The sequence below is a fragment of the Benincasa hispida genome, chromosome 2 (assembly GCF_009727055.1).
Source record: "Benincasa hispida cultivar B227 chromosome 2, ASM972705v1, whole genome shotgun sequence".
In the NCBI taxonomy this organism is placed as follows: domain Eukaryota; kingdom Viridiplantae; phylum Streptophyta; class Magnoliopsida; order Cucurbitales; family Cucurbitaceae; genus Benincasa; species Benincasa hispida.
The window spans coordinates 50,115,622-50,131,797 of NC_052350.1; the positions used below are offsets into that span (position 1 = coordinate 50,115,622).

Consider the following 16,176-nt stretch of genomic DNA (forward strand, 5'->3'; position numbering starts at 1 on the left):
TACGGTTATATTTCTTTTTCTTGGTCATGCTCCACCCCATCCAAATATTCTTTTTCAACTTCCACTATTCTAGACAATTTTCCTTTTCTATCCCTCCTCTTGTACATATTGATGATGGGGGGTCTAACATAATATCCTCTAGATTATCAAGATAGTTAAGCTGTGATATAAAAGGAAGCCTCGTTGCAAAATTAACCTAGTTTTGATGCCAAGCTCTAAGAAAACATTTCAAGTCTTTTAACTTCATCATCAAACCGTGACGGGGCCATCCTATAGTTGGGTTTCCGTTCCACCAATCCTCAACCAAAGGTTGAAAGGATGTGTCTTGTAATCAGGAATTCTCCAAACGAAATGGACAAGGACCCCAAACTATATTACTAGTAGAGAGAATCAAAAGATAGTTATCTGATGTGATTCTATCAAGATATTGCACAGTCATAGTATCAAATTTATAAAGATAGTTGTCTGTGGTAAAAAAAACAAATCCAACAGAGATAAGTAGCATGGAGAACCAAAGCTGGACCAAGTAAAGTTCCCATTATTCAAAGGTAAATCACATAACTGATAATTGGATATCCATTGGTTGAACATCCGCATACTGGAGGATATGGAATGATCGTGAGAATTTTCCCAAGACCATCAAGTCACACTAGAATCACTGCCAATAATCCAACTGTCACCTCCCAATCCAACTAGATCATCCAATTCTTACCGGTATTCTGTTCGACATATATTATGAGAAGGCCCACAGACAGCAGAGAGCCAAAAAGAGACAATCTAACAAAACTATATGTAAAGATATAGAATAAATGCTCATGAACAATATAGTCAGGAGCACGCTAAAAGATTAAAATCCCTCCTGATGAGTCTATCGCATCCAGTGTTGTCGAGCCAATAAATGAACTCCATAAAGATTTGATTATAAAGGAGTCCACTTCTGATACTTTGGTTTCCTAGAGAAGAACAATGCCAGGATTACTTTGCTGAATAAGCTTCTTAACCAAAGCATGTTTTTCCAAGAATTTAAGCCTCAAACATTCCATGAGATAATCTTCATTGGCCAACATAGAGTGGCTGCTTTATCATAATGAATTCTCGAATGGATTTTTGAAGTTCCCCTTGCATTTTATTTCGTTTCCCAACCGTAGATTGGTGTCTTTTAGGTTTTGGTGGCGGCTGGGATGGGATTGCCATGATGCAAAGTCCATGTTCAGCAAGGATAGGAACCACATCATGGATAGTGAGGGAGTTTTGTGAAGTATCTGGAGGTTGGGCTGTGGGGGTTGGTGGGATCGGTGAACAACATTCTAACGAATGCAATGGTATCCAATTTGTTTTGTATTGTTATCTGAAGTTAAATTTGGGCACGTAGCTTCTAAAGAATACTAGGATGGCCATAACCATCCATAAGTACATAATTGTTAGGATACCACCTCACAAAGAGGGGGGAAAAAATAGAAATACTAAGAACGCAAGTAGAGGAATACATGAAGTTATAATATACCAATAACCTTTCGAGAAGGCACACTCTCTCAAAGTCTCACGATGAAAACTCTCGCCAAAATGATTCACACCCTCTAAGGTCCATAATTCCCTTTTGTTTGTAGTCAAGACACTAGTTAATTATCTGTAATACCCCTCCCTTACTAATATCATACAAATCTTACCCATATATCCTTAACTAATACTCTTACATCGTATGAGAAAAAGAAGAAACATAACTTGAAGCATATGAGAAAAAGAAGAAACATAAAGCTTCACCCAAGGGAATGGTCTTCGATCCACACTTGTGTTGTTCATATTCGTCTAACATGGCTTGCTAGATTATGGGCAGTTTGGTTGCATCTTTGATTTGTGATGAAACCTTCTACCATCCCACATCGTTGTTTACCTAGTAGGACATCCCACATTGGAAACTGATTCTTTTCTGAAAGCAACTTCTAAAGAATCAAAGAATGTGGAGACTGAGTTTAAGCACAACACCACCATTTGAGATTATAAAACGCTCCGAGTCTAAACATCGTCTTCCCGTGAGAGTTTCTGACAGATGATTTCCGCATCCAGATTGCACTCATAAGAAGTGTCCAATGTCCACAGTGCCTCAGCTTCATGATGGAGAGAGCCGCCATTTGTCAGCTGCTAGCCTGTCTTCCTCTGATTTCAGATCCTCCATGTCCGATATCAGGTTGCAATCTCACATTAATTTTCCATGGAAGTGAGCATTCAAGGAAGGAATAATGCATTTGTGGTAAGAATGCTCAAAGTTCTGGTATGGGATTCAACAAAGTTCGAACTCCTGGTGGTGTCCATGTCCCCTGACATGACCATTATATGGCTAAACAGTTTATCTTCAGATTTCATTTCCTGCACGTAATCGAACTTTCAGGTGTTTGTCTATATTTCCTCTAAAAATAACAATGACCAGTATTGACAATGCATAAACTGTTTTTTCTTTTGTAATATAGGAAGAATAGATGCTTGTAAAAGAAATCCAGATATGCAGCAAATTAGTTATGTAATTTTGACCACCCAAACAACAAATTAACAGACCGAGAATAAAAAGTTAAGTCTTGATCCTAAAGGGGCTGGATGAAAATGACAAACTAACGTCCTACTCTTTCAAATTTATTTACTTCATTCAAGCTATTGTATTGACTAGAAATGTATATTTCGTTTGGTATTACCTCAAAGTAAGGAAAATCGAAATCAGTTTCTTAAGTGGATGAATTGGAGACCTGCAGCAAGAGAAATAAGCATAAATATATATATATATATATATATAAAAAGTCTATCAGTATCCCTTTTACATCTTTTTTTTTCCCCTTTCTTTTTTGCTCTCCAATTTCATTCCTAGTTTCAGTCTTAAAAGGGCGGATGAAAATGAGAAACTGAAACTTTCAGTTTTGTTTACCTCAAGCTTTTGTAGTTACCAAGCAAATATCTTTGGTAACATCAAGTTATGGAAAGTGTAAACCAGTTTCCCAAGTGAATGGATTGAAGACCTGCAGCAAGACACATCAGAAGATCAATCAAGAAGGTTATCAGTATCCCCTATACCGATGCAACTAGGACTCTGTTCCTAGTACATAAACGTTTCTTCAGAAAACTCAAGTAATGTATTGCAACTTTGAAACTCTCTAAATACCCTTAAATCTGAAAATAAAAAGGAAAGAAAGTACAAATATGTCTTGTATCAAGATTAATTTATAACTGTCTTCTTCATGGGTTCCCTTAGAAATAAGCATATCAATAATTATAAAAGCAAATCCTTTTAAACAAAAATTGGGAAATGAAATTTATGTTACCAAAGCAAGCTCTCTAGAAGTCTGCGATTTGTTACTCCTTTCCACTCTAATACTAGAATCCTCCACACCATGATGGAGGTTGGAGAGGCTCCATTACTTCTGAATGCATAAGAACGTTAAGGATAATAATACACTAGCAAAACCCAAGTCGTTTAAAACTGTTAACGATGATCTCCTAGCACGAGCACGAGAAATAATATCCAAAGCATTCAATTTATAAGTTGCAACTTCAAAACTCACCTTACATTCCCAAGCAGATTTTGATGGCCGTTTCCTATCTGTATATCCGCTGCATCAGTTTTGACAGATTAACTATGCTTTAAGAATTATGTACCATAAGAAATTAGGAAATAAAGTTTAAACAATTTCCAGACCCTTGTAGAATAAAAGGCTGATTTATTTCAAATATGAACTTATGTACAAGAGGAATCATTCTCTGATCAAAAAGCTACATGAAGGATACTGTGTACCCTAGATATCACTATGACTATACTAACTTGTAGCTTGAACAAGACTATCTTTACAGTCAAAGTCACCAACTAAATACAGGAGCAAAATTCCAAACATCCGAAAGATTTACTTGAAATAACTTGAAGAGGAGCCTCAAAAGAATCTAATAACCTAATTTGGATCGGTAGCCAATAACTATGCAACTACCAGTCACTCTTAACGTAGGATTTCCTTTTAGTTTGTAAAGTATTAATAAACAAGACTTGAAGACTATACAAGGAGGGCAACTTCAAACCATCATATTTAAATCTGAGAGGTCATCCATTGGAATCTCAAGGCCCATGAAGTCTTGATCTTGTAAACCATCCTCATCAATATTTAACCATGAACCCAGATCCTGACCCTGGCCATCAAGATCATCAGGAACACCTAATACATCCATTCCTGGTAATTGAAGATTAGATAAATCTATGGAGTCAGGGTCATCAAGTCCATCCAAGCCAAATTGATCCTTTTCTTTTGAACCACCAGTTGAAGTACTTGATTTTGGTAGAGGAGACAGCGTTGATTTTGGTTGCTCTGGCATCTTGCCTAGAAGGCCATTAACAGAAATTGATAATTGGGCAGTTTTGTGCTTGGGCTTTGTCTTAGTTTTCCTTTCCCCTTTAGTATTTGATAATGCTGGCCTACCAATTTTAGTTCCGTTTCTAGACGACACCTCTCTGTTATGTCCTTTACCATCTCTATCCCTTTCACTCCTCTTCCCTTTTGCACTGCTTGAAATACAACTCCCAATGACTGATGGGGCACCTGCATTACCGACATCATCAAGCAACAGTTCTCTCTTTTTCACCCTGTTTGACCATATTTCTTCTCTTCCGGTTGTTCTCTCAGCTTGGTGATTAGCAGGTGGAAGCACATTGCCAGAGGTAACATCGTGGTTTTCCACATTCTGACTAAAGTGTGAAGGGCTATTCTGTGAACCTGCCAAAGCTGCGGAAGAGAGATGATTCTGTAGGTGACTTTTGCTAAATCAATTTCCACAAAATATATTACTAAAAAAATCACCCACAATCTACATGAAGTTAATGGAAAAAAAATATCAAATTAAAATTAGTCAGAATGACAAAAATGGCAATATTGAGGTTCATGTCGAAGATATCACAGGATTATTCACAGAATTTCGCAAATTTCTACAAGGCATCTTAATACACACCTGAGACTCTGGCATCCAGAGATTGAATGGAGGCATATGATTTCTCTGATTCACCCTCCACAGGATCTGATTGCCTTTCACCATTGGGATTGACAGACCAGGAAGAATATATCTCTCTAAATGAAGGCTCACTGAAGAAGCTCTTTCCTGTATCCTCAAATTTATGACAACGGTTCAATGTTCTTTTAACAAATGCCAAGGCAGCTTGCTTTGCCATTTTGTTATTGGAACTCTTTCCACTAGAGGCATTAGAAACTTTGCAAGCCTGTGCAGCAAAATTTTGTAACTTATATCTCCATATAGAAAGGATAAACAAATATGTAACATTGAAGAGCATAACGGGCTTGTGAATTAGTGGAGTTGAAAGAAAGCGCTCATTCTCAACAAATCAAGCTAAAATTAAAAAATGAAAACTGGCAGCAAAAATTAAATTGTACATCTCATACTTCTGCTAGAAAATAAAATAAAATAAAACCAGTTAATAGTTCTCATTCTAGGGGGAAAAGAAAACAGAACCAGTATGTGGAATAAAAGAATTTCTTTGTCCATTTCCTATTATGTCTTCATCAGTTATCTGAAACCATTATCCAACTTTAGAAGGTTCACATATATCATATATGGCTTGCAATGGTCACAGAGAGTTCATGTGCTTAATTAAGGGCAATGGAGAAACAGTGAAACTCATAGGAAAAGCCAACAAGTTTGCAAAGCTAACAATAAAGCTGAAAGGGAAGATTACCATATACTTCTCGTAAGCCATTGCAACAAGTTTATCCATGGCAAGCCTTTCAAACTCCCTGTGGGGATTTAAAAATGTTGTTAACACCTTGAATATGCTGAAGATTTGATGAAAGTTAAAATGCTACTATGCATTAAACAGTCCAAACAGAAAACAATACTTTTCTTGAAGTTGCTTTGTGCCCAAGGCAGACTGTAACAGTTTGTGGAGCAAAGAATTCTTTCTTGAAACCTATTTGCATCAATGAATGAAACCAGAAAAGTGCTCAGAAAAGAATATATTGTAACGTAAGAAATTTTGCCACAATAAGCTGAGAACTATAATCAAAATGCAGGTACCAAGCCATGACAAGTATATAGATATGTGTAGCAAGAATCATTACAATGTGCAAGTTTTAACTCATTGAGTAAAGGAATACCAGCTCATTCTTCTTCTCTTCCAACTGACGGATGTCATTGGTGATCTCTTCCTCTTCTATCTGTAACATTTCAGGCTGAAAAAAGCACAGACCATTATTTCAATTTATTTATAATTACAGGGGATAAAACTGAAAGAATGGAATCAACACAAAGTATGTGTAGGAGCCAAAACTTAATACATGGCTTACAATGGAAAAACGAATGCTATATTTATAAGAAGAGCCACATCCATTTATGTCTAGCATTAATACTTCTAAGACATTTGGCAGTTCCATAACATTTATTAAATAAGAAAAACATGTTTTCATATTTTCACTTTAGGCTTGGGATTGCAGGGACCTAAGGTATTGCCGAGTCCTTATAATATATATATGTTAAAAATATGAACAGTGAACTGTCTAAATGATGTAACATGATTTCAATATTTAAAAGAAAACTCACGAGACCAATTTTAACACTAGGGTAAGAAATTTCAGCAATATTTAAATGATGTCAATTGTTCATTCACATATAAAACCACTCCAGGTATTGAACAAGATACATTAGTGCCATCGGAGAAATGTCTCAATCTATTTCCTCTACCGAAGAATTAATTAGTTGAATGTAAACATACCACCGAATCTGGGAAAATTCCAATACTTTGAATCTCCAAGAGAAGTTTCTCATTCAATGGCATGTCTTCATACTGAAACTCTGGACAGGCCATTCCAGGCAAAGCTTGATTAGAGACCAAGCCATTCAGGGAATTTGAGAAATTTAACATCATCACAGAGTTTGGAATGCCCTGTCTATCTGTTTCAGGCATATATTGATCTGATCCCGATCCTCCTCTCATGTTATAATCATCATTAGCAGAATGCCCAGAAAACTGAGAACTAGGTGAAATTTCGTGACTCAGTTTGTTTGGTTTAAAATCTTCATCCAACTCAGACATTCCGTATCTATCAAATTCGGAGTCCTCACTTTCGTTGTCAGCCACCTCCTCTGGAATTAACGAGGCTAAGAGTCTCTGGTATAAAGGAATTACAGTATGATCTTTTGACTTTTGAATTATATGTTCTAAAGGAACCTCTCCTCTTGCTTCATTTTCAATGTGCTCAAAATTATCGTGACTAATATTGTAAGCGTCCTTGTCTGAAACAACTTTTGGCCCTGATGCAGCACCTTCAAGATCTCCCTGAAAGAGAAACCAAGCAGGAACTTAGAAAAATTAGGATAGTTTTGTTTTCATTTTTTTTCTATAAGGAAAAAATTTAGGATAGTTTTGACATAAAACTACAGCAGTTATTAAACCATGACTAACTTGGATGGGAATCTACGAAATGATTTGTTCATAGAAGCCAAGCATGAAAAGGTAATTAAAACAATCGGTGCTCAGATGAAATAGAACACTACTGCTGGATGACTAGAAGCAGAGAAAATTTCAAAAGAAGCCTCATATTTTAGAAAGAATATGCAACCCGCTAAAACAAAAGTTCTGCTTATTAGTTTCAGCTCAATAACCTGAAATGAAACCAGATCGTGAGCATGTTCCACCTTCCATCTTTTACTTAATTCAAGGTGCAGAAATATAAAATATTATATTCATAGCACTTCAAGGGGGAAATAACCATCTTTGCAGTATCCGCTGGATTAAAATAAAGGGATAGAAACAAAAAAAGAAAAGTAATGGTAACTAGAAAATATAGGCCATACTTGCTTTCTTAAGTGCGTAATATCTGCTTCAGATATAAAACGAAAAAACTGCTCCATCTGTCTCCAAAATGGGCTGAAAAAAGTGCGACCTGTTGCAGCAGAGTGATTAACATATGCAGCATGAAAGATAAACTAGCATTTAACATTCAGTTTCTTATTGAAAAGAAAAAACAAAAACACATTTGACATCTGTAGAGAAACATGTTTGCATGCAATCTTAAGAACAAACCAGGATTTGTAACAGCATTAGCAGCAGCCAATAGCTCTTCATGCCCATGATCTGATCCAACTAAGACAAGTCAACCAAACATGATTAGACAAGGGGTAATATGAGGGAGGAATTCTCACACTAACAAAGAAGCTGCTGTTCAAAGCTGAAGTACAATACCAAGAAAATCTGTCCCCACATTGATTGCCGAATGCTTTTGACGTTTATATGCCTTGCGGTCAGTAAATTTCCTAGTAGGTGGACGACCTGCCTTGCTGAGTGGAATTTGAAAAATAATGAGAATTTTGAAACTAAATGAAATATCGCAATGACATTTCCTAGAAACTTCATGTATACAAAATATGTCTAACCTTTCAACTTTATCAAATCCAAGTCTGGCACTTCTAAGCTGTTTTGCAGTTCCTACAGCATCAATCTTCTCAACTGTCATTGGCATGAGAGACCTAGTGGAAGTAAAAGAACGGCCAGTCCTCCCTTGTCTCCGAACCCCATCTCCTATGTCTTCATCAACCAACTTATTCTTCCTAGTCGGCAGAACTAAAGAAGGTACCTTTTGAACACCTTGTTCAGATTTATCATCTAAATCGTCCGATTTTCGGGTCTTCTCTCTAGATTTGATCTCAGCAGCCCCAGATTCCTCGCTTTCAGATTGGGCAGCTGAGGATAATGGTTCACCTTTTATTTTCATTTGCTGTGGAGAACTACCAGACATGTGTCTACCAAATCCCAAGCCAGTATCATTGCCCACAACATCAGATGTGTTATCCAAAGGATTATCATCATTGCTTGAAACAATAGGAACCAGATTGGTCCTCCTTGCAATGCGGGAGATCTTCTGTGGTCTCTGGCTTGCCCAATGGGAAACTGGAGGGGATGAGGACCGCATTGATGTCATGCGTTTACGATTGCTCACACCAACAGGAGCAGTAGGCTTATTTGTGCAATTTGACATATCCCAATCATTAGAAGCAACTGCTCTATGAACAACCGGGGAAAATTTTGGAGCAACGCCTGAACCGGACCGCGGAGCACGAACAGATGGATTTACTTTAGCATTTGATGTAGGACTGGTTGAAACAAAGTCGTCACGGACATTCGACCTACCAATTGACAGATGGAAAATTCATAAGTACATGATCAAAATAGAGCAAACAGAGGTGAAGGACATTTCAAATCTCAAATTTGTAATAATGCTTGGAAAATATTTTAAACCAACTAAAATCCAAGAATTAAACGGAAGGAGAATGCATGTGAAAGAGGGAAAATGTAGCAAAATGATTCAGACCATGCAATCAATGGCTTTGACCATTTAAAAAATGATTTGAGTACTTGTAGCAAGGAAGAGATATACTTATTAACACCCCGGAGATTCACTCTTTCTTTGTCTGAACCAAAAGAATTATCTCTCCTGTCATTGACAAGGGAATTGCCGTCCAAATCAGTCCTGGACATGGATGAACGAATACCCAAGCCATTTTGTTGGGCAACAGCATCAGATTTTCCAACACCAGAAGCTCCATTAGCAAACCCTGGCCTATAAAAACCACATTATAATTATCACTCTCCAAGGGGCAATCTCGACTATGCAAGCTTCAAGCATAAAACCATAGTATAAAGTAAAATATAAGTGGCAAGGATTTGCATGCATATTCCAGCATCATCTTCATCAGAAATATCAAAGATATTTACCTGAGTATATGACTAAAATGTGTCATAGACCATAACTAATTCATCGTTACCAAAAATTTAGTCATCAAATTGATACATAAATATATGTCATTAAGCCACATGGTCAAATAGTGACTATAAGAGGGATGTTTACAGATTTAAGAAGTCATACCTAAACCCATGGCTATCTTTATTTATTCGTGATCGAGCATCAGAAACAGGTCTTTGCTGCAATTGTTGCTTAACTTCATCATAGCTATCTACTGGTTTCGTTGATTGACTGCTTGAAGAGACATCTGGCTTTATTCCAGATCGCTTTTTCTTCATTTTTGACTTCTCCCAACCATCGACGCCAATTGATAAACTCCTATCTTCACCTGGAACAGCACCACTATTTGGAAGCCTTAGTGCATCTCTTTCCCTGTCTGCAGCTCCAGATGGTCTCACAGGAGGATTACCACGAACATCCATCTGTAGATTTTGAAACCATGAAGACTGTCAAGGAACAGAAGCTGAGCTGAATTTCACATAAATCTCAGCACAAATGCATGGATAACTGCAACATATCAATAAAATTGTGAAAAATCTACTAGTACTCAAGAGATATTTAAGTATGACATAAGATTTAAGCAAGAAATATATGGGTATCAAAGATTTGTCAAACATAAAAAGGCAAGAAAATTTGGACAACTACAAAAAGCCCATTCTAATGAGTTAACCGTATAAAACATACATATAAAATACGAAAAAGGGTCAAAATATTGAATAAAAAGCCATAATAGCACATAAATATGTATGAGGTATAAGGTACAAACCCCCCTTGCATCCACCAAAGAAGTTCTTGTGCGTTTATTCGGCAAAGCATTTTTTATTCGTTCTTCAGATTTCTGCATCTCATGCTCAAAAACACCATTGATTGCATGACTCTGATTTCCAAACTTGCCTACTTGCCCCCTCGCAGACCGCTCACCAGATAAAATGAGATTGGACCGCTCATTGTTATAACCTTCTGACCGGGATCTCTTTTTTGATGGTACACTTGGGAAAAACTTGTTAAATACAGATAAGGCTTCATTGAAAAGTTTCAAGCGTTCCCTGAAGAAAATAAAAAATCAAAGGATCTGACAAAGAAATTGGACAAATTCTGATCCAAAATACAAAGTTTATGAAGAGTTACCTGGCTTTGATAGAGCACTCACGTAGACTAACCTTCATCCGTTTGATTTCTTCTGGCATCACAGATGATGGAAATTTACCTTTTGAAGAACTAGATGGAGAATCGTCTGGTGACATACTAAGAGCAAGTTGCAACTGTCTGCTGAAGTCCCCTTGGCGATTAGACTTTTCATCTGTAGCAACCAACTTTCGACCAAAATGCAAGCATTGCAAGAAATTTAAAACGTCCCCCTGTGATACAGCAGAAGCACTTCTCGACATATTTGGAAGAGTAGATAAATTTGGATTCTCCAAACTCTCGCGAAAGCTACCAGATCTGTCCAGTGGAACGGCCATGTGGGCTCCACGTTGCCCACTAGAGTGTAATGGTCTATCTGGGCTACTTGAAGTGAATTCAAACTTGCTAGACATCACCATCAGGTTAAAGTCCGTGCATCATCCATGCCATAGCAAGCAAAGTAACACACAGCAAGGAGCTCCCGACTCATACCTTGAAACAAAAAGATGGTTTACCTATCCAAGATTGTAAGAAAAAAAACAAATAAGGAAAGAAGACAAGGACAGAACTTCACACCCTAATATTCAGAGAAAAAAGAATTGCTAGCATTTCAGTACATAAATACAGGAAAACATACTTGACTAAGAAGCACAGCTCTGGAATCCTATTGAATAATTATCCCAATTCAAGGAACACAGACCTTGGGTCAGAAACTAAAGATTGTCTCTAATGTCCCAATCAACTCCTTGTGTCCTCTTAAGGCCAAAAGTTCTAACTAATTTAGACTAATAAGATAAAACTATCTCAACAAAATAAAAGACCAATTTTTTAATTAACTGGTGTATGATACTTTTATCAAAAAGATATTTCATTGAAAAGATATTTACATAAGAAAGGAGATGGGTGAAGATAAAGGCTGCGATTATATAATTGGTCCACTAAGTAGATTACTTGTGCCCAAGTGTCAGAAATATTTTCCTGCTCCAAGATCCACAATATATGAACCAAGAATACCTGTAGTTACCTTTATATCCTTGCATCTGGGGAACTCACTTCTATAGGCATAACTTGCTAAATTACATTTTCTACTGGCTACTGGTTCTTGACAACCTCTCTCGGATCCTAGGTTTATGTTCAAACTTTTCCCCCGTAATAGTCAATGATTAGTACTTAACCAACCCTGCCCACCCCCAAACGTGAGGATACTGACATTGAAGTGTGAATCCATTTTTCAAAAGTGAAACTATTTGTTAAGTAGACACAAATATAGGAAGCACCCAAAGCATGATCAAATTGCAAACCATGTAAGACAAAGAACATTTTTTATCCCAGACACTGGCGGTCTTTAGAATCAAAATCCCATCTACATTTCATTCATGTAAACATGCACACAAGTTCCAATCAGGTATCGCATCTATGAGGGTCTTAAATATTTGTAAGATGAAAGAAATATGTAAGAAACTCAACTTTTCTATAGATACAGTTGCAGAAATTCAATGTGCTCAAGCTACGGCAGTTGACTATGTACACAGACCTCTCCCCTCCAACGAATACAAATAACCTCATAGGCACTACTCTTTGAGTTGAATAACTTAAGCGAGTGATATTCAAACTTATGACAACGCCTTAACTAGTTGAGTTATACTTTGGTTGGCCATAAACACCACTCTTTAAAAATCCTAAAAGTGAAAATGCACCATGGACATAGTTGCAGTTTCATTAAACCAGTATTGTGTGATTATACCAGCAATAACGCAAACTAAGACAAATGGACCATAATCAAAGGAAAATAGTATTATATAAAGATTGACTTTAAAAGTTATCATGATAGTTTAGGACAAAAAAGAAGAAGAAGAAGTTACCAACCATTTGAGGCCGACACAGTAGAGAAATCTAAAAAAACACGAAGTTGGATCAACTAATGCATTTCAACACACATATGGCTAGCCTACTGATCAACACCACCCCAATACAGTTCATTAACGTTCCAAACACTTGGAGATTCCAAGATCCAAAATTCACAAATTGTAATAAAAACAGACTAAAATCTATGTCCAAAAAAAACAAGTAAATACAAATTTTCAACTATAAAATATCTTTAACTTTAAGAAATTTCTACATTTCATTTCCGGAAAGAACCAAGTTTCATCATACAGTATTCCGCTCTGTATCTGCAACTTTTACATCTTTTCCATGGCATTTCCATTCATAAACTTGACTCCAATAACCAATTGACATACCCATCTAGATTCTGCTAGAAAAGTATTTCCAGCTCGAAGCTCCAAAATTAATTAAAGAATGTTTCCATTCTACTTCGTTGACCTTATGTTAATTACACTTTATTTAATAACTACCCAACCAAAATTAAACAGAAAACCTCACATTTGAAAGAAGGAACCCTAGAAGCTAAATTCTCGAGATACGTAAAACACCTTCAATCCAACTTCAAACAACCAGAAATACTAAGAAATATACAACAAAAATACGATAATTCAATTCGATTAAAATTTAAAATTAAACTAAAAGAAGCGAAATGAATCTACCTCAACTTTCAATCCGATATTAATCGTCGATATTCGTGCTCAACTCGAGCTACTACGATCCAAGACATTCAAGGGTTTGGAAAATTCTTACAGAATCAGATAGTACTAGAAAAAATTCAAAAAAAAATAAAAGAACAATTTTTTTTGTTTTCATGTACGAGTTGAAGCTCCAGATTGAAGGTTGTTCATGCGAAGCCATGGAGGAGGAAGCTCATTGCTTTGATCGGCAATGAAAATTGTCAGGCTAAATTACGCTTTTGCCCATGCTACTATTTGGCCTATAAATTAAAATTGGTGTTGGGAATCGAGTATTTTGGGAAGATTGTGGTTGGACCGGGTCGAACCGGCTTCTCAAGCCTGGTCGCGGTGATTGTTTGTGATACGAACCGGAAGATGAAGTTCGAACCGGATGAAAATTAGTACTTTTCAAAGAATAGTACATCACATGTTTCTATTTTTGTTCATATTTTTTTATTTTCTTTTGCTTAATTCGTATTAAACCAAACATGTTACATTAATTATGAATTACTTTATATAGTTCACTTTATATTTTGGATAGTTTTAATTGTACTTTAATAATTAAGATTAATTTATTCTTCAAATATAAATATACAAATGTGTGTGAATAGTTCTTAACCGAGTCGTGCAGTTTATAATTTGTATAGTTGTAGATATTGTTGGTCACAACATGAAGGCTTTAGATAGTCTGTGAGGTTAAGAAATCCAACCTATGAAATTTGGGACCCGTTTAGATTGACTTTTTAAATGGTTATAAATATTTTTTTTTTATATATATTTATAAACATTTAGAAAGTCAATTCAAACAAGTCGTTGCATTACAAATATAAATTGTCTGTGATATACTTTAACTTTGTTCAAGTACATTTAATTTCAAAATTCAATCCCTATATTTTTAATAAATCTTAAATTTAGTTTCCACTACTAATTAATTGTTTATTTTTTTAAAAAAAAAATCTCTTTATTATCTATTAGAAATTTTATTTTAACTTTTGAAAACATATTCACATATTGTATTTCTTTGTATGAAAGTTATTATTATTATTTAATCAAATTCGGTAAAAATTAACCTTGAGAGAGTATTCAAAGTAGAAGAATTAAAATTGAACGATTGAAATTATAAGATTTACAATCGAAAAAACTTTACGATATAGAAACCAAAAAATATTTTAACCCACGATTTTTTTCCATTATCAAATTGTAGCTATGAGATCCAATTTGTAGCCAATTCCATCAATTTTTGTTGAGGCAATTCTGACTTGTTTATCGGGAACTGATCTTGCTCCTGAAATATATGACATTCAGTAGGATAAAACAGCAATCCCAAGACTAGCTTTCCCGGACAATGTATAAATGCTTGTAATAATAGTATTAAATGTGAATATAGGGGGCATATTCTACAAGATTAAACAGGATTGAGAAATTTAATTTATGTTTCTTACACCGTGACATGGGTTTTAGTTGACCATCTGAAATGGTGACTATGGTTCGTGATAACAGAAGTTAAAGCATGAGCACTGGTTATATATTCCACATGTATATAATATATATATATATATATATATATAAGAAAAATATTTAGGTGCACTACAAACTACACTCATCTATGTGGTTCCTATCAAATTGTCTCTCGCTCTCACTCGTCTTGTTCTCTCTTATTTTTTTCACTCACAAATTACTATGTCTCTCACTTTCTCACTCTCTCTTCGATTCCTCACTCACAAAACCACTATTTTCTCTCGCTCTTGCTCATCGGAGTTGGTTGCATCAAAACTGCTCTTGTGGACTCATCATGTCGGAGAAGAAAAAGAAGACGTACAGAGGAGAAGAAGCATGAGAAGAAGAAAAAGACGACGTGTAGATGAAGATTTCTTGTACCGGAGAAGAAGAGGAAAAAGAAAAAAGAATGACAATATCATAGCTTCATGTGGTCATGATATCAGCAAAGGGGCATTTGACATTTTTTTCAAAAACTAGACTATTTACCATTTTGGACATTTAAAATAGGTCTTTTGGGCAATTATCTCCAAATTATTACTACATTTTCTTTAAGAGTACGTGGGATAATGAGTGGAATGATAAGCTCCAAAGAGTTATAAAATGAATGCTTTTAGTAGCGGGACCCACAAATTTCTTTGACCAAACAATGAGTGGAGTTCACAACTTCTATTTCATAACACCTTAGGTCAAATACACCTTCGATGAAAGTGGGATAATAGGTCCATCTTACACCCAATTATAGCTCTCTCTATATAGCATCGTGTAGTTAATAAAAAGTGTGTGAGTTTCTCCTAACAAAGAAATAATAATAATTATAATAAAGTTTGTGGTGTAGAAGTGAAACAAATATAGTGTTTATAATTTACTATAAAGTTAATTGGTTTCATCTTCCATGGTAAGAATGAGTCATAAGCATTATAGAAAGAAAGCACAGTTACTTTCAATTTAATTCTCCTAATAAAAGGCAATATTTGGAAGCATACTAGAACTGGAGTTGTACCTGCAAATATGGCTTACTAGATATTTTAAAACATTACTGTCTTTTCTTTTTACTATTAAAATATGAGTTTGGTCTTGGTCCTTCAATTTTTTTCTTTTTTACTTTGTAATGTCCATTTCATTTTAGTCCTTCAACCTTTGTGACATTTAAGTTATGTATGTACTATATACATATATATTTAGGAGGAACTTTTTTAAATTAATAATTGCTTGAATTATGT

The 16,176-nt window shown here is 35.6% G+C and overlaps 1 protein-coding gene across 2 annotated transcripts; it reads right to left on the reverse strand.

Annotated features, from left to right (window-relative positions):
- Window positions 1–1,480: 1,480 nt before the first annotated feature.
- Window positions 1,481–13,693, reverse strand: LOC120072350. Of its 2 annotated transcripts, XR_005480423.1 has the most exons (18): window positions 13,439–13,693; window positions 10,899–11,410; window positions 10,537–10,816; window positions 9,894–10,192; window positions 9,405–9,587; window positions 8,404–9,153; window positions 8,213–8,307; window positions 8,054–8,113; window positions 7,825–7,913; window positions 6,743–7,306; window positions 6,129–6,203; window positions 5,871–5,941; window positions 5,711–5,768; window positions 4,972–5,236; window positions 3,546–4,748; window positions 2,912–3,002; window positions 2,685–2,735; window positions 1,481–2,364 (listed from the first exon to the last, which is right to left on the reverse strand). XR_005480423.1 is itself a non-coding variant. In XM_039024832.1 (15 exons), the coding sequence occupies exons 2-15, from the start codon at window positions 11,312–11,314 to the stop codon at window positions 4,045–4,047; spliced, it is 3,909 nt and encodes a 1,302-aa protein (XP_038880760.1). In that variant the 5' UTR covers window positions 11,315–11,387; window positions 13,439–13,693; the 3' UTR covers window positions 3,682–4,044. The 2 variants fall into 2 exon arrangements, 1 of the variants encoding a protein (XP_038880760.1); XM_039024832.1 differs by lacking the exons at window positions 1,481–2,364; window positions 2,685–2,735; window positions 2,912–3,002 and having other exon boundaries at window positions 3,682–4,748; window positions 10,899–11,387.
- Window positions 13,694–16,176: the final 2,483 nt, after the last annotated feature.

Bases quoted from the DNA above. Each gene is read 5' to 3' on its own strand.
- LOC120072350 (XM_039024832.1), bottom strand. From the start codon at position 11,314: ATGGTGATGTCTAGCAAGTTTGAATTCACTTCAAGTAGCCCAGATAGA. The intron at 10,193-10,536 runs GTTTGTACCTTA...CAAAATCTACAG, and splicing joins CTTTGGTGGATGCAAGGGGG to ATGGATGTTCGTGGTAATCC. The intron at 5,237-5,710 runs GTAATCTTCCCT...TTTGCTGCACAG, and splicing joins TGGCTTACGAGAAGTATATG to GCTTGCAAAGTTTCTAATGC.